Source organism: Procambarus clarkii, chromosome 40 (assembly GCF_040958095.1).
Source record: "Procambarus clarkii isolate CNS0578487 chromosome 40, FALCON_Pclarkii_2.0, whole genome shotgun sequence".
Lineage (NCBI taxonomy): Eukaryota > Metazoa > Arthropoda > Malacostraca > Decapoda > Cambaridae > Procambarus > Procambarus clarkii.
Genome location: NC_091189.1, coordinates 29,003,066 through 29,029,702, shown reverse-complemented (window position 1 = coordinate 29,029,702; position 26,637 = coordinate 29,003,066). Strand labels below are relative to the sequence as shown.

Sequence of the window (26,637 nt, the reverse complement as noted above, 5' to 3'; positions counted from 1 at the left end):
TTTCGGCTTTGATGTGGGTGGCGCACCGGGCCTTTTGACCTTACAGTATATGCATATATCCCTTTAGAGAATTTTATCGCAAACAATTTGATACCAAAATGAATGATGTGGCACGAAAATTGAGGTGGGAAAAGTGAAAACCGTATAAACATTTTAGTGCAGGTGCGCGCTCACGGGAAACGCTCAGCCCATTTTCAGGTTTGATGCGGGTGGCGTACCGGGCCTTTTGACTTTACATGTATAAGCGTAGATCCCTTTAGAGAATTCTATTACGAACTATTTGATACCAAAATAAATGACATAGCACGAAAAGTGAGGTGGGAAAAGTGAAAAAAACAGCGTTGAATGTAATGAAACGCCATTTTCTGGGTGATTCCCGGAGGCTTCCCAGAGCTATCCCAGGCTGATATGCTAATGTCAAACTTTGGCATCAGTCATGTGTATGGAGTTAATACATAACTCCAAAGATAAGCACGCCAAAACAAACCCCTATTCTGGTTAAAATTGCTACCAAAAGCCGAACTAGTGGATAGAACTCCCAAACAGAAAACGAGCAAACTAGTATGACGTCACACGCCGCCGCGCCATTGTCTGCGCAGCTTCCCCCCTCCCTGGGCAACCCGTTCTCGCAAATTTAATAAGTCAATATTGACTTATTAAATATGTGCATAGGTGACATACTTAACATAATAGTTTCCCTTGAAAAGCTTCATAGAAAATACCGACCTTACCTAACCTACTTAGTATGTTAAGATAAGCATCTTATTGCTTCGTAATTACAATTATTACCTAACCTATACCTATAATAGGTTAAGTAACAATTATAATTACGAAGCTATAAGATGCTTATTTTAACATACTAAGTAGGTTAGGCAAGGTCGGTGTTTTCTATGAAGCTTTTCAAGGGAAACTATTATGTTTAGTATGTCACCTATGCACGCCACTAATAAGTCAATATTGACTTATTAAGTTTGTGAGAACGGGTTGCCCTGGGAGGGGGGAAGGGGAGCCCCAGACCCCTCACGCCAGCTACCCACACCTCAGTTCTGAGGCTGGATGTCAAAAACCCCAAACAAACGCCGACCGGAGGGAGGGAGGGATGCCAGGGAGCCTCCAGGACTCACCCAGATAATGGCATTTCATTACATTCAATGCTGGTTTTCTGGGAGGAGCCCCGTCAGCTTCCCGGAGCTAACTACCCACAGACGGAAAAAGAGGGACTTACCTGGGAGGCAGTCGTCGCTCACTCCTCAACTCGAAGTCGAAACAACTGGTTGCAACCGCTGACCCAAAGCAACACAGGTCCAATGGGGCCTAGGGACATTCATGAGGTAACAAGCAGCCAGAACCCCGTTTGACCGCCAAAAAAAACGCGCCCGAATATCAGACCAAGACATGTTCCCAAAGACGGCAGCAAGAGCCGCGAACTTACGGACATCATGAGCACGGGGATAGACCGCAGGCTGGCTGGATTTGATAACCCTGTGGACGACCTGGGAAACCCGAACCCGTGAACAGGGAAGAAGGCAAACCGGATCAACCCAAAGAGCGTCCCTGGACACAGAAGCCATAGCGCTCAAATAACAGCAAAGAGCCAAGGACCGCATCGAACCCCCGCGGTTTAGGCAATGAACCACCAGAGAGCAGTCCGAATGGAGCCGAATCGTCGATTCGCGGGCGACCCGACTTTGTTTAACACTTTCGCTAGCACGGCGCCCTGTGCTGGCAAAAGTGTTAAACAAAGGTGAACAAATCCTTCTTGAAGCCAATAATGAATCCAACAAGAGAAAGAAGAGAGGACTCATGATCAACACTTGACTTGAAGTACAGTATACCCATAATAAGGTATATACAGACAGTATTGAGAAAATAGAACATGTACTATAATTCAAATGACACTTGGAGCCTGTGACCATTGCATTATTGGGGCCCAGACAAGGAAAGATTACAGCTAATGCATACCAATCGGATCTAATAACAAACTGGTCATTCAAAGTCTAGAAACATAACTTAATTGCTTATGTGCATGAGAGAAACAAAGTACCTGGCCCCTTCAGAGAGACACAAGGAGCAATGGCCCGAGGAAAAAACCTTTGTATTTAGGGGTTATCTCATATCTGCCATCAACTAAGGTTAGACACCCAGAAAGGTAGGCATCTCAAAACAAACCCCACTTGGAAGGACATTCTGAAAAATCCAAGACCGAACAGAGAAACAACACCAATTCAAAGAAAAGGAAACAAGCAAATGTCATCCACCAATGATGCGCCGCTTGTCCGGGCAGCTTTTCCCACACTGGCTGCCCAAACATTCAGTTCGGAGGCTGAGCATCAAAAACGAAACCACCGACCAGAGGGAGGGAGGGAGGGAGGGAGGAAGGGGGCCAGGGTGCCTCTGGGGCTCACACAGAAAATGGCGTTTCATTACATTCTACATTGGTTTTCTGTGGAGAAGCCCCTTCGGCTCCCTGGAGCTACATAACCAAAGATAAGCAAAAGAGGGACTTACTCGAGAGGCAGTTGCACCGCATTCCTAAACTCGAAGACGAGACAACTGGCTGCAACCTGCGACCTAAGGCAACACATGAATGACTGGCACCAGGAACATTCACCAAATAACGGGCGGCCAGGACCTTATTCGACCCCCAAAACCCCCATGCCCGAATGTGAGCTCCATACATGTTCCCAAACACAGCAGCCAGAGCAACAACTTATGAACTTATGAACATCATAGGCACGAGGGCAGACTGCAGGCTGGCTAAACTTAATTAATAACCCTGCGGATGACCTGAGAGACCCGAGCATTGGAACAGGGAACAAGGGAAATCGGATCAACCCAAAGTGCGTCCACAGCAACAGAAGCCTAGGCGCACAGATAATGGCAAGGAGCCACAACTGGACACAATACATGATGCAACCCCGGCCTGACTAACCAAGCATTAATAACTCAAGGGGCCCTTCCAGAAGCCTGATGTCTCGTTCTTTGCCAGAAAAGGAGATGGCTACAACTGAACAAAACAACCACCAGGACCGAAAGAACAGAAACCTCTGCACTGGAGGAGAGCATGAAGCTCACCAACCTGACCCCCAGAGGCCAATGCCAACAGAAAAAGAGCCTTCTGAAAGCAATCTTGAATCGAAGAGGCCACTACAAATTGAGGGGAAGAAAGAAAAAGAGAGCACCTGGTCCAAAGACCAGGACTGTTCAGGTGGCGCATGAGCAGGCTGGAGGTGAAACAAAGCATGAGAAAGATCACGGAACAGGACGGAAGTAACATCCACCCCGAATGCAAGCTGGAGCGGCTCTGCCAGCGCCACACAATAAGAGGCAATAGTATTTAGCATAAGATGACAGTCCTGAAAGAGCCAAGAAAGAAAGAATAAAACAAACCGAACAGAAAGACAACCTACGGAGAGAGGAAATGGGGGAAATGAACGCCAAGAGACGTCATACTGTCACTGAGATGAAGACCACAGGTAGGACACCATCAATGAAGCCACATGATCACCATACAAGTGATGATACACCCACATAAAAAAGACCAGACGTGAAGAGCGGAGGAGTGGATTGAACCAGCCAAGTACCGGACTGGCCCGATCTGTTGGAAGAGGCGAAGCTGCGGAAAATGCCCAAGGCTCGGACACCGAACAAGAAGCGCCTGAAACCAAGACTGGGTTGGCCACCACGGGGCCCACAAGGACGACTCTCCCATGGGAAGACTCCAATTGAGCCAGAACCCATAGCAACAGCTAGACTGGCGGGAAGAGGTACAGGTAACCCCACTTTGACCAGTCCTGCCGAAAAATGTTTACTGCGACGGCTCCGCAGTCGGGAGACTCCGGGACCACGCCGATGCGAAGAGGTCCACCTCTGGGGGCCCGTACATCCAACAGAGCAAACTGAACGAGTCAGCATCCACTCAAAGCAACCAGCCCCAAAGAGCCAAGGACTGAAGGGAACCCCAGTGGTTCAGACAATGAACCACGAGAGCGCAGTCCGAATGGAGCCAGATCGTAGAGCCCTGAGCAACCCAAGCCCTCTGCAGCGAAAGTCAAACCATTGCAAACACTCACCCTGGCCTGTGAAGCCGATGGAAAAGATGGAACCCACCGTCCCTGGCCAGCCTGGGCGGCCTGGCGAGCACTGGTCACAAAGCCCCAGTTGGGAAACGAGGCATCTGTGAACACATCCAGCGAGGGCTCAGGAGGCTCCAAAGCACTGAATCCCGAAAAACCTGAAGAGGAAGCCAAAGAGGAAGCCAGCGACGCAGCAACTGACGCAAGGCTCTTGGGGTGTGGACCCAGGGGTTGCAAGAGAGGTGGAAGGGACGTTCCCGAAAAAAACAGAAGAGCCACCGAAGCCAGATCCGACCCGGCGGGTAAACCAGCATGGTGAAGATCAGACACCCGCACAACTGCGGTCTGAGAGTCCCACACGAGGCCCAGCCATGTCTGAACTGGGACTGAACCAAATCGGACTTCCTCCAGTTCACCATGAACCCGAACCCGGTGATCTGGGAAAGAATCACACCTTTAACGAGCAGACAAGCTGACCGGCTAGGAGCGCACACAACCAGTCATCAAAGTAGGCCAGAACCCAAACCCCTAGCAGAAGCAGACAAGTCACCATGACCCAGGTAAGATGCGTGAAAATGCAAGATGCCAGATTCAAGCCCCCCAAAAAAAGCGACAAAAGCGGAAAACACGTCGTCTCATGATGAAAGCTAACCAGTCCCTGAACCCATGTGAATCGGGACATGCCAATACGTGTCCCAGAGGTCCAGAGAAACCATCCAACAACCCAGCTCCAAGAGAAGCCGGACCTGGAACAGAATGGTCATCCAAAAGGAAGGACAAGGAATCCAGCGGTTAAGACAGGACAAGTCCAGAATGAACCGAAGATCCACATAGTTCAGTTTCGGTATTTGAAACAAACTGGAAACCCACTTGAGGGACGGGGGTCATTTCGACCATGCCCAAGCACACCCACTCCAAGATGACCAGATGGAGCGAAGGAGAAGTAGTCTGCCCTGCTAGCCCCGAACCCCCTGAAGGAAGAGGTTCGGAGGGGTGGCCTCTGGTGGCCTATGGTGAGCCTCTGGTAGCCCAACGCCACCAGAAGCAGGAGGACCCAACCCAATGCATCCACGAACTGTAGGACCAATCGTGAGCAAACAGAGCCAGCCTCACTCCTAGTGCCCCATCAACGGGGGCACACTGCAGCAAAAAGGCTGACGCCCCTTACAAGGAGCAGGCCGACGAGCAGAGCGAACACTGTGCCGACCTGACAACGCCATCGCTGAAGAAAGCGATGGCTCTGAAACTAGCACCAAGGGGCCTACCTCGACCAGAAGAACCACCAAGCCCTGGCATGATCCGTCTGCAAGAACGGCAACCCCGGAAAACCAACAACTCCGAAAGAGGATGGCAACTAGACGAGGCTGCCTACATAAACTGAGTCACTGCACTGTCCACAAACATCAGGGGACAAAAAGGCAAAGAAAATCTAAGAGCCAGGGCCAAAGCAGATTCCAAGGAGAGAGCGAGAATGGCCTGGCGACACGCAAGGCGATAGGCAATGAACACACACACATTGCTTCCCAGAGTATCAGCGCAAATAGCTTCAACAGTGCAGCTGATACCCTGGTCGCTGAGGCCAGCGCCCCAGACAAAGGCCCGGCACTCAACGCCTCCACGTTCTCCCCAAGCCAGCCCGAGGACAACTCGAGAAGGGAAAAAACGCAAGACCAAGGCCAAATGCCCGCAGGTGCAAAAATCCTCAGCCACCAAAGCAGCCGAAAGGGAGGGGAACCTGCCAGTGCAGCGGCAGAAGGCCTACATCACAAGAAAACACAGGAGCGAAAAGGCACGCAATGAGGCACTCAAAATCACCCCCCAGTAAACCTGCCGAACAGTAGTAACCCCCTGCCATTCAAGCGTGTGGGTTCGACAAAACTCGTGCCACGCTCCCAAAGAAAAGAAAGGGCAGTCTGCCAGCCAAGATGACTCCTGAACCTCATAATGCATCCAATATGGGGAAGAAGAAGAACTGAACTCAAACGAGGTCGGATCCATCACAGAGGCAAAATCCGGGTCATGCAGGAGGATAGGCAGCAAGAGCCTCCTCAACCCCCTTACGTGAAATGCGGGAGGCAGAAAACCTCTGGAAAGAGGGAGCCAAGGAACCCAAAGGAATCCAAAATTGAACCTGGGGGAAGGGGGGCCGACCCCAAATCGAATTCGTACAGGGAAAGGGGATACAAAAACTCCCAATCAAATAAAATCGAGTTTAAGCGCAGTTAAAAGCCCTGTACCTCAGGGTACAGTCCTTGCACCACTGCTTTTCCTTATTCTTATATCAGATACTGTATAAACCCGCTAATCTGAACTGTATGGGAAGGACTCTCAGCCGGATTAGCACATTTTCCGGATTAACATAGTTTTTCAACGAGGAAGTCCAAAACTGACCATTTCCAAAAATTTTTATACCATAAACAACGTAATTTGAATTGCCGCATAAAATTATAAAATATTCAAGTAAAATTCCCCCCCCCCCCAAGCATCTTCACATCCAACTCAAGCCAATCCAAGGGCAGCTCGAGGAGGGAGAAGAAACACACGGCTGAAGCCCGCAGGCCACGTGTACACAAATCGTTTGCAACCAATACAGTCGAAAGGGAGGGAACCTGCACATAAAGCTGCATCACACCAACATCTTGCAGAAGGGCAGGGGCGAACAAACAAGCATTGAGATGCTCTAAGTCACCCCCCAGGAAAACCTGCAGCGCAGTCTGAGCCTCCCTCCACTTAAGCGCGTGGGACTGACAGAATGTGCCAAGCCTCCAAAGAAAAGAGCGGGCAGTCTGCTAACCAGGACTACTCCAGAACTTCATAACAAACCCATTACGGACACGAAGATCCATACACGAAGGAACATGGATCCATCACGAAAGCATAATCCGAGTCACGCAGGGGACAAGCCGCAAGGGCTTCCCGCGCCACCTGTGATGGGATGTTGGAAGCCGAAAACCTCTGGAAGGATAGGACCGAAGAACCCACGAGATCATGGAGCCAAACCCGGGGAGGGTTCAGCTCAAATCCAACTCGTATGAGGAGGGAGCAAAAGAGAACCCATCTCCTTGTAACACCAAGCCCTGCTCCGAGGGTATAAAAACTCAGGCGGGGTCCAATGGGGCCCAAGGACCCCATGTCAACCACTCCCCTGCCCCAGGAACCTCACCCCGGAAGATCCAGGGCTGAGCTGGCCTCCAAACCCCCTGCCTCTAAAGAAAAGGCGCGAGCTGCCGAAAAAGCAGGAACGAAGGGGAGTCTACTGGTCAGATCCATTAGCTCCAGCAGGAGGACCAGGCTTGAAAGCCTCCGCCGAAACCCCAGAAGGGGGGACTCCTCCAAGACCGCCCGAATCTCAACACCAACTAGACCCTGTCCCGACACCGAAACCCTCAGACGTTTCAGAGCCAGAAGCAAGGGGAAGAAACCGGATGCACAAAAGAAGGGGAAGGACTAGGAGGGGGTGGATGGAACCAGAGCCGAAGCCACTCCCACCCCCCAAGTCGAGAGTCCCTATAACCAAAACGGGGCAGTCTCGGGGCATCCGGGGCCGCAACCAACCAACCTAGTGCATTGCAGCAACCTAAACTTAGCATGCAACACAGCAGCTGCCTGCACCCTCATATCATGTTCAGTAGCTCGAGTGAAATGGAGCATGTACAGACAACAAACATCGCAAGACTCCGGGTCAAAAGAATCGTCAACTTAACAGGCAGCATGGTGGAGGCACAACCGGTGAGTGTGACCCTGAGACAAGGGGACAGAGCAACCTTCAATCTTGCACGAAGCAAGAGGGGACTCAAAGGTCACATCATCGGACCACAGAGCACCCCATGGGGTTTCCCAGGGCCCTTAGACTTCTTAACACGCTAAGGAAAGCCAAGGCAGGGTAGTGTAAACTGGTGCCCAAGTCTACCAAACAAACTTCTAAAAGCTGAACCCCTGGGACATGTCCACTCACGGGGTGCTAGCGGGGGATACTGTACCACCAACAGAGAAGAAAATATACTGACCCCAACAACATTGAGGGGGAGGACAAGGCAGACCCCCACCAGGCAGGAACAACAAAAACAAAAGAAAAACCCCGCAAGAGGACAACATACCCAGGCAGAACAGAGTCAGCCGCTATAATAGGTGATAATTTGCTGTGCAGTACCCCACACCCCTAACAGTGATGAAAACTACCTCCTACCCAGAGACAAACAAGGGCAACAAAACCCCAGTTGACCCCAAGGGTAGCCAAGTACAGAGCAGTAAAAGACACAGCGGAGGTAGAATCCAAGGAGACTTGGAAGGAGGCCCCAAGTCCCAAGGGCAGCACCTACAGGGCACCTAGGGAAGTAAACCCTAGGCACATGCAGCCCGAGTACTGTGGAATATTTCTTCTGGCTCACACACCACCTGTAGAGACAGCCCACATCACAAGGCACAGAACTGAGACAAAAAACAGGAACCAGAGGCACACGACTTCCCCAGAATCACATCAGCCAAGAACTGGTGGTTGGAGGGAGGGGGTTGTGCAGACTGTGGCGCGGCAATATGATGACGTCATGCTCGTTTGCTAATTTTCATTTGGGGAGTTCTGTCCACTCGTTCAGCTTTCGGTAACAATAGTTTCACCAGAATAGGGGTTGTTTTGGGGCACCTACCTTTCTGGGTGCCAGACCCGGTCGATGGCAGACATAAAATGCTCCTAACCACATGGGGGTTTCTATAGGCCATTGCTCCTTGTGCCTCTCTGAGGGGCCCAGGTTCTGACTTGTGATCCCCGATAGGCAAGAACTCCATGTACATTGACTGATGCCAGAAATTTATATATATCCATTCAGCCTGGATAGCTCCAGGAAGCTGATGGGGCTTCCCCCAGAAACCAAGATTGAATGTAATGAAACAGTATTTTCTGGGTGAGACCCGGAGGCTCCCTGGAGCTATCCAGGCTGATATGGACATATTAGCTTTCTGGCATCAGTCAACGTGCAAGGAGTTCTTACCTACCGAGAACCATGAGCCAAAACCTGGCCCCCTTTGAGAGGCACATGGAGGAGCAACATATTAAAGGAACATTGTTGTTAAACTCCCAATCCACACATTTGAAAAAAGGAAGTGACAAAGTTTTCATCCTTCCTGGATTAAAGCTTTGTCACTTCCAAGCTTTGTCAATTCTGAAAAGTATTGTCCTGGACAATTCTGTTATCTTCTGATGTATAGATTGAGTGTCTAATTTTCAGCAATGTTATTGTGTTTACTCTCTACAACAATTTTGTTATTCTTTCTGAATATATTTTCTGTATTTCATACAACACCAAAACACTGTACTTACTTTAAATAAGAAACTCTAACCATGTCAATGCTCGTTTCATCGCTCTTATTTGGTCTTAAGGTAATGGTTCGTCCTGTGAGGATGTCAGTGTACATGAGTTCATTACGCACAAGACCCTGACTGTTTGTGAGCGGCTGGTGACCAAAGGACAGGATGGAAGTCAGGCTTGTCCACTCAACCCCTCTGCAAATAAGCAGATAATGCAAATATTAGAAAAAAATTATATACAGTATTTAACTCATAAAAGTGTTAATTACCATCCAAGATGCATGAAAATTCAAGTAAACACAATCTCTGTCTATCGTGGTTTAGTTGTAGTAACCGGAAGATGTTGCAGGTTTTCAGTAGAAATTAGGTGAGGTGCCTAATGGGAATAACCCAGCCTTCCTTCGTCGAAGACATCATTAGAAGGAAAGTGAAACGCCATGCAACCTCTGAAGAGACAACTAACACAACACCTATACCCCCTATTAGACTATTTTACAGGAACTTCTTTTCCACAGCTCATAAAACGGAGGAAAGGGTCCTAAAAGATATTGTTAATAGAAACGTTATCCCTACAGACAAAAATCAGAGGATACAACTGACAATTTACTATAAAACCAGAAAAACGGCCAGCCTACTCATGAGAAACTCTCCAGACACAAAACAGAACGCTTTAAAAGAGACTAACATCGTCTATGCCTTCAAATGCCCTCTTGGGGACTGTAAGCTCCAAAAAACCCAGTATATAGGCAAGACAACAACATCTCTTTCTAGGCGTTTAACGATGCATAAGCAACAGGGCTCCATTAAGGAACATAAAATCTCTTCCCACAACCAAACCATCGCCAGAGAAATCCTAGTAAACAACACAAAAATCATCGATAGATACAGCGATAGCAGGCGGCTTGACGTTTGCGAGGCACTACACATCAAGAAGTCAACACCAGCAATCAACAGCCAATTAATGCACAACTATATTCTACCCACCTCAAGACTCCGCTCCAATATAGAAGCATCAAGAAATATGGACCAATAGGCTTTCTACAAGCACTTCTATTCAATACCCATTGTTTCGTGTTCTGTCTTGTGTTGATGAAATTAATACCCTATTAATACCACCTCTTGTTCTGTCTTGTGTTGATGAAATTAATACCCTATTAATGCCACCTCACCCCATCCACCTCACTCAAATGTAGATATAAAATCGGAGATGCGTAAGTTCAATTCAGTTGTGTATTTGTAAACTAAAGTCTTTGAAAATGTAATAAGTTTTACGAAACGCGCTCGTGTCGCGTCAGACTAGAAATAAAAATGAATTTTGGAGAATTGATTTTTGATTTACCTCCAACAGTGAAAAGAAATGTACGAAAGATTGAGAAAATTCGTGTTAGAATTATTAATCTTATTTTTTCGGTCATATTTAATAATATATATATATATATATATATATATATGCGAACAAGCCTGAATGGTCCCCAGGACAATATGCAACTGAAAACTCACACCCCAGAAGTGACTCGAACCCATACTCCCAGATGCCACGCAACTGGTATGTACAAGACGCCTTAATCCACTTGACCATCACGACCGGACAAAATGAGGTGATAGCCGAGGCTATTTGAACCACCCCACCGCCGGCACTCGGATAGTAATCTTGGGCATAGCATTTTACCAAATCACCTCATTCTTTGGGGCACACGTGAGGAACACAAATGCGAACAAGCCTGAATGGTCCCCAGGACAATATGCAACTGAAAACTCACACCCCAGAAGTGACTCGAACCCATACTCCCAGATGCCACGCAACTGGTATGTACAAGACGCCTTAATCCACTTGACCATCACGACCGGCGGTGGGGTGGTTCAAATAGCCTCGGCTATCACCTCATTTTGTCCGGTCGTGATGGTCAAGTGGATTAAGGCGTCTTGTACATACCAGTTGCGTGGCATCTGGGAGTATGGGTTCGAGTCACTTCTGGGGTGTGAGTTTTCAGTTATATATATATATATATATATATCCTAGTAAATTGATGGTCAAGTGGATTAAGGCGTCTTGTACATACCAGTTGCGTTGCTTCTGGGAGTATGGGTTCGAGTCACTTCTGGGGTGTGAGTTTTCAGTTGCATATTGTCCTGGGGACCATTCAGGCTTGTCCGCATTTGTGTTCCTCACGTGTGCCCCAAAGAATGAGGTGATTTGGTAAAATGCTATGCCCAAGATTACTATCCGAGTGCCGGCGGTGGGGTGGTTCAAATAGCCTCGGCTATCACCTCATTTTGTCCGGTCGTGATGGTCAAGTGGATTAAGGCGTCTTGTACATACCAGTTGCGTTGCTTCTGGGAGTATGGGTTCGAGTCACTTCTGGGGTATGAGTTTTCAGTTGCATATTGTCCTGGGGACCATTCAGGCTTGTTCGCATTTGTGTTCCTCACGTGTGCCCCAAAGAATGAGGTGATTTGGTAAAATGCTATGCCCAAGATTACTATCCGAGTGCCGGCGGTGGGGTGGTTCAAATAGCCTCGGCTATCACCTCATTTTGTCCGGTCGTGATGGTCAAGTGGATTAAGGCGTCTTGTACATACCAGTTGCGTTGCTTCTGGGAGTATGGGTTCGAGTCACTTCTGGGGTGTGAGTTTTCAGTTGCATATTGTCCTGGGGACCATTCAGGCTTGTTCGCATATATATATATATATATATATGTCGTACCTAATAGCCAGAACGCACTTCTCAGTCTACTATTCAAGGCCCGATTTGCATAATAAGCCAAGTTTTCATGAATCAATGTTTTTTCGTCTACCTAACCTACCTAACCTAACCTAACCTAGCTTTTTTTGGCTACCTAACCTAACCTTACCTATAAATATAGGTTAGGTTAGGTTAGGTAGGGTTGGTTAGGTTCTGTCATATATCTACGTTAATTTTAACTACAATAAAAAAAAATTGACCTCATACATAGAGAAAAGGGTTGCTTTATGATTTCATAAGAAAAAAATTATAGTAAATATATTAATTCAGGAAAACTTGGTTTATTAGGCAAATCGGGCCTTGAATAGTAGGCTGAGAAGTGAGTTCTGGCTACTAGGTACGACATATATATATATATATATATATATATATATATATATATATATATATATATATATATATATATATATATATATATATATATATATATTAGTATATTTTGGTAGCAGTCTTTCCTGTAGACATATATTATTAAATATGACCGAAAAAGTAAGATTAATAATTCTAACACGAATTTTCTCAATCTTTCGTACATTACGCTTCACTGTTGGAGGTAAATCAAAAATCACTTCTCCAAAATTCATTTTTATTTCTAGTCTGACGCGACACGGGCGCGTTTCGTAAAACTTATTACATTTTCAAAGACTTCACAAATACACAACTGATTAGAACTTACGTATCTCTGATTTTATATCTACATTTGAGTGAGGTGGGAGGGGTGATGTGGCATTAACACAAGACAGAACAAGAGGGGATATTAATAGGGTATTAAAAGTATCAACACAAGACAGAACAGAAACAATGGGTATTGAATAGAAGTGTTTGTAGAAAGCCTATTGGTCCATATTTCTTGATGCTTCTATATTGGAGCGGAGTCTTGAGGTGGGTAGAATATAGTTGTGCAATAATTGGCTGTTGATTGCTGGTGTTGACTTCTTGATGTGTAGTGCCTCGCAAACGTCAAGCCGCCTGCTATCGCTGTATCTATCGATGATTTCTGTGTTGTTTACTAGGATTTCTCTGGCGATGGTTTGGTTATGGGAAGAGATTATATGTTCCTTAATGGAGCCCTGTTGCTTATGCATCGTTAAACGCCTAGAAAGAGATGTTGTTGTCTTGCCTATATACTGGGTTTTTTGGAGCTTACAGTCCCCAAGTGGGCATTTGAAGGCATAGACGACGTTAGTCTCTTTTAAAGCGTTCTGTTTTGTGTCTGGAGAGTTTCTCATGAGTAGGCTGGCCGTTTTTCTGGTTTTATAGTAAATCGTCAGTTGTATCCTCTGATTTTTGTCTGTAGGGATAACGTTTCTATTAATAATATCTTTCAGGACCCTTTCCTCCGTTTTATGAGCTGTGGAAAAGAAGTTCCTGTAAAATAGTCTAATAGGGGGTATAGGTGTTGTGTTAGTTGTCTCTTCAGAGGTTGCATGGCTTTTCACTTTCCTTCTTATGATGTCTTCGATGAAACCATTGGAGAAGCCGTTATTGACTAGGACTTGCCTTACCCTACAGAGTTCTTCGTCGACTTGCTTCCATTCTGAGCTGTGGCCTCGTAGCCTGGAAAAGGGGCCTCGTAGCCTGGTGGATAGCGCGCAGGACTCGTAATTCTACGGCGCGGGTTCGATTCCCGCACGAGGCAGAAACAAATGGGCCAAGTTTCTTTCATCCTATGCCCCTGTTACCTAGCAGTAAATAGGTACCTGGGTGTTAGTCAGCTGTCACGGGCTGCTTCCTGGGGGTGGAGGCCTGGTCGAGGACCGGGCCGCGGGGACACTAAAAGCCCCGAAATCATCTCAAGATAACGTCAAGATAACCACAAGAGTCATCACTGCCGGACTATATAAAGGGCACCGCCTCACTGGAAAGCCAGTCTCTCTCTTAGTGCTCTAGGAGCACCTTGGTCTCTCACCCATCGTCTGCCTTCAGCCAACGCCGTACTCGCCTAGTTATGTTTGCGGGGGTTGAGCTCTGGCTCTTTGGTCCCACCTCTCAACTGTGAATCAACTGGTGTACACATTCCTGAGCCTACTGGGCTCTATCATATCTACATTTGAAACCATGTATGGAGTCAGCCTCCCCCACATCATTTCCTAATGCATTCCATTTATTAACTACTCTGACACTGAAAAAATTCTTTCTAACGTGTCTGTGGCTCATCTGGGTACTAAGTTTCCACCTGTGTACCCTTGTTCGTGTCCCACCCGTGCTGAAGAGTTTGTCTTTGTCCACCCTGTCAATTCCCCTGAGAATTTTGTAGGTAGTTACCATGTCTCCCCTTACTCTTCTGTTTTCCTGGGTTGTGAGGTTCAGCTCCTTTAGCCTTTCCTCGTAGCACATTCCTCTCAGTTCCGGGACGAGCCTGGTGGCAAACCGCTGAATCTTCTCTAACTTTGTCTTGAGTTTAACTAGGTATGGACTCCAGGCTGGAGCTGTATACTCCACAGGCTGGAGCTGTATACAGCTCCAGGCTGGAGCTGTATACTCCAGAATTGGTCTTACATAAGTGGTATACAGGGTTGTGAACAACTCCTTACACAAGTTTCTAAAGGCCAGTTTCTTATGTTGGCCAGTCTAGCATATGCCACTGATGATATTCTTTTGATGTGGGCCTCTGGGGACAGGTTCGGTGTGATATCAACCCCCAGATCTTTCTCTCTATTTGACTCTTGCAGGATTTCACCTCCCAGATGGTACCTTGTGTTCAGCCTCCTGCTCCCTTCGCCTAATTTCATTACCTTACACTTTCCTGAGTTGAACTTTAGCAGCCATTTTCTAGACCATTCCTCCAGTTTGTCCAGGTCATCCTGTAGTCTCCGTCTATCTTCATCTGTCTTGATTCTTCTCATAATTTTTGCATCATCAGCAAACATTGAGAGGAACGAGTCTATACTCTCCGGAAGATCGTTTACATATGTTAGAAACAGGATGGGTACAAGTACTGAGCCCTATGGGACTCCGCTGGTGACATCTCGCCACTCTAATGTCTCCCCCTCACCATTACTCGCTGTTTCCTGTTGCTTAAGTACTCCCTTATCCACTGGAGCACCTTCCCTTTTACTCCTGCCTGTTGCTCCAACTTTTTTAATTAATAGCCTTTTATGGGGTACTGTGTCAAAGGCTTTCTGGCAGTCCAGGAAAATGCAGTCGGCCCACCCTTCTCTTTCCTGCCTAATTTTTGTTGCCTGGTCATAGGCAAACCTAAGCAAACCTATTAAACCTGTGAGGCATGATTTACCATCCCTGAACTCATGTTGGTGGTGCGTTACAAAGTTATTTCCCTCCAGATGCTCTACGAGCTTTTTCTTCACGCTCTTCTCCATCACCTTGCATGGTATACAAGTTAGGGAAACTGGCCTGTAGTTCAGTGCTTCTTGCCTGTTACCCTTCTTGTATATTGGGACTACATTAGCTGTCTTCCAACTTTCTGGTAAGTCTCCTGTTTCCAGTGGCCTGTTATACACCATAGAGAGTGGCACACTTAGTGCTTCTGCACCTTCCTTTAGTATCCATGGTGAGATTCTGTCAGGCCCAACAGCCTTTGTCACATCCAGCTTCAGCAGACACCTTTTGACCTCATCACTGGTGAGGTCAAATTCCTCCAAGGTTGCTTGGTTTGCCTCCTCCTCATTTAGTGCAGGGGCTTCTCCTTATTCTGTTGTGAAGACCTCCTGGAATCTCTTGTTGAGTTCTTCACGCACCTCCTTGTCATTCTCTGTGTTCTCCCCTTTTCTCAGTTTCATCACTTGTTCCTTCACTGCTGTTTTCCTCCTGATGTGGCTGTGGAGCAGCTTTGGTTGGGTCTTGGCTTGTGCCGTGTGTCTGATGCTGTGGTGGTATGGTAGCTGTCTTCAGTACACCAGTATATCTTCATACATTGCATTAAACTTTCATTTACTTATTTGATCTGTTATATAATAATAGCCAAGTATTCTTACGTGTCACATTTGTTCATTAATATTTCAGTAAATTGTTTTGATTATTTATTTGACGATTTTCATTTGTTTCCACCTGCGACTTACACACTGCAAGGCCAATAGCAACATTTTTTTAGTATTTGTATGAGGGAGAGCCATACCACCTTGGTTCAGTATAGCTGCGATACAACAACCCATCACACTTCTTATCGTGGAGACACTCCAGCTTGTGAGCTGGAAGTCACTTCTGTTCTGTTCCGCAAGCTCTCTTGTGCATTTTTTCACCTCAGGCCTGCACATACATTGCACTATGGCCGTCCTGGTCTTTGGATCAGGTGCTATTATTTCTCTCTTCTCTTCATTTTGTTGTGGCCCTTTCAGTTCAAGAGTGTTTCAGGAAGGCGTTGTTTTTGTTGGCTTTGGCCTCTGATAGATCTGGTGTTCCTTACTCCCTGTTCCAGAGCTTGGGTCTCTCAGGTCGTCTGTAGGATTATCAAGTCTAGCCAGCCTGCGGTCTACCCTCGTGCCCATGATGTGCGGAAGTTTGCGGCTCTTGCTGCAGTCTTTGGTAACATGTCTTCGGTTGACATTCGGGCACAGAGGTTTTGGAGGTCGAACAGGGTCCAGGCCGCCTGTTATCTTGTTCACGTTTCGGGTCCTCAGTAGCCTTGTGTGACTTTGGGGCGTTTGTCGTGGCCAGTTGTCCTGTCTTCGTCATGAGGCATGCGGTGCTGCCGCCTCCCAGGTAAGTCCCTTTTTACTTATCTGTGGGTATATAGCTTCAGGGAACTGGCGGGGCTCACCTCAGGAAACTAGTGTTGAATGTACAGTACAACCTCGATTCAACGTACCCCGATTTAACAAATCTCCAGCTAGTTTGCACACTTTTCAGGCCAGATTTACTCACCCAGTTCAACGAACAATGGTTCACCGAAGTGGGGGATGTTCGGATTTGCTTATGATGTCCAAACAGAGTTCACAAACTGGTGGTAAACTTTCCCATCCTATCACAGATTACAATTAATAATTCCCTCATATGACAAGTTCGATTACACAAGTGGACCACACAAGTGGACCACAAGTGGTCCACAAGCTTACGATGTTGTGACAGAGTTCACAGAGTGGTGGAAAACTTTCCCATTCTATCACAGAATACAATTAATAATTCCTTCATAAGGCAAGTTGGATCACACAAGTGGATCACACAACAAGTGAACCATATGAACCAAACACCAGCCAGAATGGTCCACACAACAAGTAAAGCATATTAACTAAACACCAGCCAGAGTGGTCCACACAAGTGAACGACTGAGTTTTTTCATGATTTTCGTTCACTAATTTGTGGCACACGTATCTTTGTACATTAATTTAAAGGCTGAAGCGTGATTAGCTAGCTACATGTGTTAAATCTCCTTATAGACATTTTCTGTGATGAAACAAGATGAGTGAGGGTGGACAGATAAGAGAATACTGTACTGTAAACCTCACTTTACAGTGAGGTTTCACTCACTTTCGTCTGTATCGTCATAGTTCAGTGACCCATGACTTTGAAAGTTTCAGATTAATAAATCATTTCTAAAGCCAGTGTTTTAATAGCTTTTTATTATCCTAATTAAACTAACTAAATAAAACTGAATATATACTGTAATATGATAGACATCTGCTATTTGAGAAATTATGTTATTGGAACAACAACTCCAGCACAAGTGGACGGGTCTAATCCTTGTACACACAGCACCATGCGTGTTTCATTCGATTTCGTCGCCACAGTTCAGTGACTACGGCCACAGCCGTACCCAGCACCAGCACAGCCATACCCAGCACCAGCACAGCCGTACCCAGCACCAGCACAGCCGTACCCAGCACCAGCACAGCCGTACCCAGCACCAGCACAGCCGTACCCAGCACCAGCACAGCCGTTCCCAGCACGAGCACAGCCGTACCCAGCATGAGCACAGCCGTACCCAGCACGAGCACAGCCGTACCCAGCACCGGCACAGCTGTACCCAGCACCAGCACAGCCGTACCCAGCACCAGCACAGCCGTACCCAGCACCACCACAGCCGTACCCAGCACCAACACAGCTGTACCCAGCACCAGCACAGCCGTACCCAGCACCAGCACAGCCATACCCAGCACCAGCACAGTCGTACCCAGCACCACCACAGCCGTACCCAGCACCAGCACAGCCGTACCCAGCACCAGCACAGCCGTACCCAGCACCACCACAGCCGTACCCAGCACCAACACAGCCGTACCCAGCACCACCACAGCCGTACCCAGCACCAACACAGCCATACCCAGCACCACCACAGCCGTACCCAGCACCAGCACAGCCGTACCCAGCACCACCACAGCCGTACCCAGCACCAACACAGCCGTACCCAGCACCACCATAGCCGTACCCAGCACCGGCACAGCTGTACCCAGCACCACCACAGCCGTACCCAGCACCACCACAGCCGTACCCAGCACCAGCACAGCCGTACCCAGCACCACCACAGCCGTACCCAGCACCAACACAGCCATACCCAGCACCACCACAGCCATACCCAGCACCAGCACAGCCATACCCAGCACCACCACAGCCGTACCCAGCACCAACACAGCCATACCCAGCACCAGCACAGCCGTACCCAGCACCAGCACAGCCGTACCCAGCACCAACACAGCCATACCCAGCACCAGCACAGCCGTACCCAGCACCAGCACAGCCGTACCCAGCACCAGCACAGCCGTACCCAGCACCAGCACAGCCGTACCCAGCACCAGCACAGCCGTACCCAGCACCAACACAGCCATACCCAGCACCAGCACAGCTGTACCCAGCACCAACACAGCCATACGCAGCACCAGCACAGCTGTACCCAGCACCAGCACAGCCGTACCCAGCACCAGCACAGCCGTACCCAGCACCACCACAGCCGTACCCAGCACCAACACAGCCATACCCAGCACCAGCACAGCTGTACCCAGCACCAGCACAGCTGTACCCAGCACCAGCACAGCTGTACCCAGCACCAGCACAGCTGTACCCAGCACCAGCACAGCCGTACCCAGCACCACCACAGCCGTACCCAGCACCAACACAGCCATACCCAGCACCAGCACAGCCGTACCCAGCATCAGTATAACAGCAGCCTGCACCAGCTCAGAAGCAGCTGAAGCCAACACAGCAGCAGCGAGCACCAGCAAAGCTGATGCAAACATCTAAAAACATCGTGTGTGGCATAAACACTTACAACAAGTGTTAAATTTAAGTGTGTACATAGTGTTAAAATTAAAGTTTCAGTAATTTTAGCGTACAATAGTATTCATAAACTGTATTGTAGTACTCAACATACAGCAGAACTACCTAATCAACACAGTGTTAACGGCATAATACACTACAGTGCGTATTTACTGTACAGCATTCACAACTCCATGAGACTTCAAGATGGACATAACTCCAACAATAAGGTAAATAACAAATGTAACAGTATTTTTTAGTAGAGTAATAATATATAGGTACAGTATATAATATGATAATGCATTTTTATTGTGTACAAGAAAAAAAAAATAAGACTGACGCAAACACCTCCTGAAGGTCACCTCTTGCAACGCATCCAACGTTCCAGCGCACTGGGGTTGGTCCCATATAGAGCATTGAATCGAGGTTGTACTGTAATGAGACACCATTTTCTGGGTTGAGCCCTCAGAGGCTCCCTGAAACCCCCCCCCCCCCTCCCTACAGTTTGCAGTTTGCAATCAGTCTATGAATTGCCGGTGTTGGCACTTGGGCCGCCTGGGTTTGGGCCCCTTCCGGGGTGTAGGGTCGCTATCAAGCGGGCACGCTAGTTGAGTGGATATTTGCTTGTTTGTTGTTTCCTCTCGGGGAGAGTTCTTGGTCTCTGTCCTGTATTAGGTTGCAATGTATTACCAGTGGGGTTTGTAATAGTTTACCTACGTTTCTGGGCGACACCCCCGGTCAATGGCAGATATAACTGTACTCTCAATAAGTGGAATGTTCATAAGCCATTGCTCCCTGCACCTTTCTGAGGGAACCAGGTTCTGGCTCGTGGTTCCCAATAGGCAAAGAACTCCAATTAACCGATGCTCTGGAGTAATATAGCAGATACCAGTCCATTAGCTTCAGGGAGCCAACGGGGCTCACCTCAGAAAACTAGATATAAAACCGTTCATAGACAATAAAATAATTATGTAAAAATGCATTTGGGGCAGCTCCTACCACACTCAGCTCTCAGCCGCTAGGCTGACCTTGGATTCTTGTTCTGTGTATATTAACTCTCAACACATGATCTTTCTGATTCATTATGGTGCATAAAAATGTAGATAGTTATATACAATGTGTGTATATAGTGTAATAACAGCAAAAGCACTGTTTGATTGATCTTAGAATATAATAGTTGAACCTCAACTGACGAATGCCCCTACTTACGAATTTTTCGGGTTACGACCCCAATTTCGTCAGAAAATACGAATTGGGTTACAACCTTTACCTCAACTCGCGACTTTGTCGATACAGTACACGTATGGGTAGACTGTGCGCATGGTTCCTGGTGGTACAGGCGACCCCGCTTCAGTGTACCAGACCGCCCGCTTAGTGACGCTCGCGATTGAATTCTTTGTAAAGAGTTTCATTGTTTTTACGCTTTTTTGTTTTTTAAACATAAAAGTAATTACAGTATTATATATAATGCCATGGGTCCCAAGAAAATCAGTGGTAAAGTTCAACCTAAGAAAATAGAGTAAAGGCAGTATAGGCTGTCCCTTCCTCCTTAACCACTTAACTGCGCCAACCAAGTATTCTTGGTCGGCGGGAAACTGCGCCAACCAAGAAAACTCTCTTTGATTTTTCCGTACCCATTCTAAATGTGTGCGAGGTTGGTTGTGTACGAAATGAACTCTTAGGACCTCCAGTGAGAGGCAGCCATCTTGGAAAAAATTCCCAGAATGACCTAGGGCTGCTGGCTGGGTTAGTTTTGAGTGAGCAACCATGGGTGGCGCACGCTCCTCTGGCTCCCAAACACCTGTCCAACACAGTGTTGAAAGAGAACGCTCTGTCTGTGAAATTCAAATCTTATTGTATGAAGAACATAAGGGTCATAATATTGGTGAAGTTAGGTGCAATAAGGACCTAACACAAAGGTCAGATGCAGGTGATACAGCACCTATGAGGACGATACAGCGAGCGTATCCAGTTGTAGCTCTGAGCATCACCCTTGCAATCCTATGCTATCTTCAATTTATTTAGATAATATATAGATGAATCGTTTTCTGCGTTCAGTGATGATGCTTCTGATACAAGTAGCATAGATGAACAGAGTTAGCGGCTTCCATGGTGGTGTTTTTCATAGATATTTTCAAGAATACCTGAATCTCTTCCTGACAAACTGATCTTTTCCTATAATCTTTTCAATACTACCTTATGCTTTACAAGCTTGGCTACATACAACCTACAAGTACTAACGCCAAGGGTGTACGTGAGTGCATTATTTACAAGCATACAGAATGAAGAAACAGGAAGCAAAAATTTATCTGTACCTGGTGCAACGAGAGCGAAGTCGCACTGTGCACCATGGACTACTTCATTGATTATTACTCACTTCCGAAGTACTGAGTGTGTAATACAGTGTGTTACTGTGTAAATAGTGTGTGAAACTGTATATACATTGTAATTTTAGTGAATTTTTAACAAGTATTATTGCAACAATAAAAATTTATTGTGGACACATTACTGACACATGTATCACAGTTCCATGGAACATTATGAACGTTCTACTGTATACATATTGTAAAAGACAAAAATATGCATCATATACGATAAAAAAACAAATAAAACCGGATTGGAAATACATAGAACAAATAATTAAAAATATATTTGTGGCAACACACGGTACTTGAATGGCCCGAACGACCGTGTCTGGGCGATTCATGCACAGGGCGACCAGCCCCTGATGTGCACCTTGTCCACGTCCCCACAGCCAAAGTAAGTGGAATTTGGTATTTTATTTTTACACAGTCATGTTCAGGGAAGGGAATTTATCATTTTACAAAGAAAAAAAGAATTTTGAGGGAACACTTTATTTCATGCGCACAGGGGAAATTTCACAATAAACTCGGCGCAGCAGGGTGGTTAAGAAAATGTTTGAAGTATGGGAAGAACTGCAAAGTTTTGCTGAAAAGACTCGCCCAGATAAAGCTGTAGCAGGGTGTTGTATTGACCTTTTTAATGGCAATGTGACTCACTACAGACAAGTGTTAAAATGTAGGGAAAAGCAAGTCTTTTTTATGGAAAGGTTCTGAGTGAGACAAACAAGCAGTGAACCACAAACAGGTCCTAGTGGTATGCAGGCAAAATGTAGGCGAGAGAGTACCTCAGAGAAGTCATCACTGTCTGATGTTATAATGGAAAGGGACACCCCTTACAAACACCTCTCCTCCTCACCCTCCTCCATATGCCAACAAGAGTCATCAATAAAGGTAAGCTATAACTTGTACATACTATAGTACAAAATATTTGTGTGTACAGTATGTATGAAATGTATTTTGAAGGTAATATTTTTTGGGAGTGTGAAATGGATTAATTCAATTTACAATAATTCTTATGGGGAAAATTTGTTTCGGGTTACGACCCGTTTCTGGGAACGGATTAAATTCGTAAACCAAGGAACCACTGTACAGTATATATGTCACATATATGAGCCCCATACTTTTGAGCATAGAGATGAACCACATATTGAACTATATAGATTTCCCAAATTACACACTTTTGAATAGTATTACAGCAAAAAATCAGAGAAGAAATGAACGAGAGACATTTAATTAACACTTTATTGCACCACGCGCGCGAGACCGCACTACCCTGGGTGGGCCTCAATGTTTCACGGGAGCATGCAGTAATTCTGAAAAGTGTATACTCTTTTCAACTTTGTCACCTTAATTCTTGTTCAAGGTTTTTCAATTTGGTATCATTGTGTTCACAATAGAATTCCCTACAAGACTAAAGGCATATAAAGTCCAAAAGCCTGACGTACCATCCATAATAAACAGAGAAAGTAAGTGCGTGTTATTTGGGAGCGTGCAAGAGCGATAAAATGTGTACACTCTTTTCACATTTGTCACCTCAATTCCCATCCTAGGGCTTTCATTTTCGTATCATTGTGTTCGCAATAGAATTCCCAACAAGAGTATATGCATATAAAGTAAAAAAACACAGTGCACTCCACCCGCTGACAAGATGAAAGTGGCCCAGAAAGAGAGCGCTGCGCCACCCCAAGGCGCCTCTCATTACATTAGAGAGTGCGGTAATACTGAAAAGTGTATTCTCTTTTCAACTTTGTCATCTCATTTCTTGTCCTAGGTTTTTTAATTTGGAATCAATGTGTTGAACAATAGAATTCTGTACAAGACTAAATGCATATAAAGCCCAAAAGCCCAGTGAGAAAGTAAGAGCGTATTACTCAGAACCGCGCAAGAGCAATAAAATGTGTACACTCTTCACTATGGACATCTCAGTTCTCGTCCTAGGCCTTTCATTTTGGTAACATTGTGTTCACAATAGAATTCCCTGCAGGAGTATATGCATATATAAAGTCCAAAAGCCAGGCGTACCACCCACAGCAAACAGAGAAAGTGACGGAGCGTAATCCCAGTGAGCGCTAATAAAATGGGAATACTGTTTTCAACTTTGTTACATCAATTCTGGTCCTAGATCTTTCATTTTGGTATCAATGTATTCACAATGAAATTCCCTACAGGAATATATGCATATAATATCCAAAGCTGCTGCGCACCCCTCCCGAAGCCACTGCCAATTTGCCGCCGACGCAATGCTGCATCGTTACCGGAAATGCGTCTATTAAAAAACGATGCAATGCCGAGTCGTTATCGAGCGAAAGTGTTAAATAATTGTGAAAAATTATATTCGCAGCAACGCCCAACGCCACCCCATGGGGTGGCGGGGCTGACTGTCCCCTAGCACCTCATCACTCAGCGCCCATAATTTGCTCAATTTTCCAGCTCCATCACTGCTAAAGTATGTCACATACAATATTTTATTTTTGTTTCCCCATGATCAGAGATTGCATTTTAACAATATAACAGGAGAAAATAATTTTTTGGAAATTTTTTTTTTTTATTTTTAGGGCAACACAGGAGTGTCATATTTTAATGCAGCACAGTGCAGTGGTTAAACACTAGCAGAAAATACAAATAACTGAACTACCTAAAACAAACCTGACAGGATATGTATGAAGAGCAAACTCTCTCTCCAACACGCCCGTAGCAACGTTGAACACTTGAACCACCCCTGACTGCGTCCCAGCTGCGAGACGAGGCACATACTGGTGGATATTTCGAGTGGTGAGAGGTGGACACATTCTTATCACCAGAGGAGGTGGGGACATTGCAGGCATGAGACCCGTCATCAAAATTCGGAGGTTAACACGATGCCCGAGTTCCTACAAAAGAAATGAAAGAGAACAGTCTTATTAAAGACAAAACTGAAAATCTGTGATACTAATTATTGCACTGTAAATTATACAGTATAATGAATAGACAAGTGATAATTTTTATCTTAACATTCAGCCCAAGAATTAAATAAATCCTTGTGATGCTTGACTCTACAGATTAGTCTGTTTGCATTAGCTTAGAGATTCGTTTGAAGGTCATGTATGTGATGTCACCGAGATCTTACTACTCCTGGCTTAAGAATAAACCCTTATGAATACTGTATCTGGTATTCTGACTGGCTGGTACTTCTAGTGATTCCTAGGGGTCTTTAATATGCAGTACTGTACCTTTGGGAGTGACAGAATGATGCAACTCCAGACAATAAACATTTATAAAGGTTTTCATTGAACTTAACACATAATTATACAGGTCAATAATGAATTAATGCAAAAAATATCTGCTAGATTCAATCTACCTTAACATTATCAGCTAGAGCCCAAGCGGGCTTCACCATATCAGCCAATGAGGTTTTAGGCATATTGATGTGGACTCCAGTTGGTGAGGTGGACAGACTAAAGTGGTTGTCTGTAATATTGAGACCCGTATGTGGTGCCGGAACAGACGGTGCCGAGGGAGCTCCAGGAGTGAAGAGCGGAGTGCTGACAGCTTGACGCCCAGGGCTTGGGGAAGCAGTTACCTGCTTGAACACCACACGACCGTCACCCAAAACCATAGCTGTTGACATAATTTATTCATTAATAGTATGATCCATCCATACATCATCATAACCCCATTTCCCTCTTTCATGGGGTAGAAAGGCATCACCCCATGAAGAAAATATAGTGAAAGAAGATTGTACGGTAGCTATTAAAAGGAAAAATATCTTTCATTTATTATATTACTCACACTATATGGTATCCCAGAGAAATGAATACCACCTCACTCCAGCAATCCTGCCGTGACACCTGTTGCGTGGGGGAACTTGCGGACAGAGCCCCAAGTGTAATAACACTGGTGTACACTCTCATAGTACACCCCTTTTACACTGTCCTTGTACACTCTCCAAGCACCTACACTAATATAACACATATCAGCCTGATAGCTCCAGGGAGCCATAGGGGCTCCCCACAGAGAAAAAAACAGTTGGGCATGTTTCCTTTCACCTGATGCTCTGTTCACCTTGCAAGCACCCCAGGAGTTAGGTAATTCTTGTGGGTTGCATCCTGAGGAAGGTAAGTATTTGGCCTTAGGAATTGACTTCAATAAACTAAGTAAAGGCTTCATGTCCCCGACAACAGGAATCAAATACATTTACTCTCCTCTTCCAAGCCACATCCATTCAGCCTTGTCCTCCACCACACCCCATGACCTGCTCACACAAGCTCCCACCTTCCTCATGCCATCACTCACAATGTCACAATAACTTTTTTATTAACTAGTCCAGTTAAACAACCCTTTTAGGTTTACTTGGAGAGGGTAAAATATATTTGACTACAAATACTTGTATGCAAAGAGTTATTGTCTAGCTGACTGGTGTAAATTTACAATATCTTAACATTAACCTTTGCTGCATTAACTTTCAAAACATTCAGCACACTTGACATGAATATAAGGCAATTATTTCAATGTAAAAATTATAAATTAAGCATGCATGTAACAGGCTCTGTCCTGCTGTTGAAAATGAACCTGGGACCTTTTGGTTATGAGCCAACTACACTGACCACTGGGTTACAGGAATTTTATGCCACATGTCAAGAAATGAATTTACATACATTAGAATCATTTATTACATCTCCAACTCTTTATCCATATCTGCTTCTAGGCTGCAACTGCACTACACAATTTCAACACATGAAAAAAAAATCAACAAAAATCCTGCGTTGAATGTATGAAACGCCATTTTCTGGGTGAGACCCGGAGGCTCCCAGGAGCTATCCAGACTGATAAGCTAATGTCAGACTTTGGCATCAGTCATGTGTATGGAGTTCTGTGGGCCTATCGGGGCCCCACGAGCCAGAACCTGGCCCCCCCCCCCCCCCAGAGAGGCATGGGAAGCAATAGCCTATAGAAATCCCAGTTTGGTTGGAAGCATTCTGTGTCTGCCTCGACACAGAATGGTCGGCACCCAAAACTACCGAGCAACCCTTT

The 26,637-nt window shown here is 46.0% G+C and overlaps 1 protein-coding gene across 1 annotated transcript in view; it reads right to left on the bottom strand.

Annotated features, from left to right (window-relative positions):
* Positions 1 to 26,637, bottom strand: part of LOC123758001 (WD repeat-containing protein 11) — a 133,624-nt gene that overhangs the window by 74,808 nt on the left and 32,179 nt on the right. Inside the window, exons 9-11 of the mRNA XM_045742107.2 lie at positions 24,965 to 25,224; positions 24,274 to 24,497; positions 9,391 to 9,573 (exon numbers count right to left, since the gene is read on the bottom strand). Coding sequence (XP_045598063.2) covers positions 9,391 to 9,573; positions 24,274 to 24,497; positions 24,965 to 25,224 — 667 coding nt within the window. The remainder of the gene's footprint in view (positions 1 to 9,390; positions 9,574 to 24,273; positions 24,498 to 24,964; positions 25,225 to 26,637) is intronic.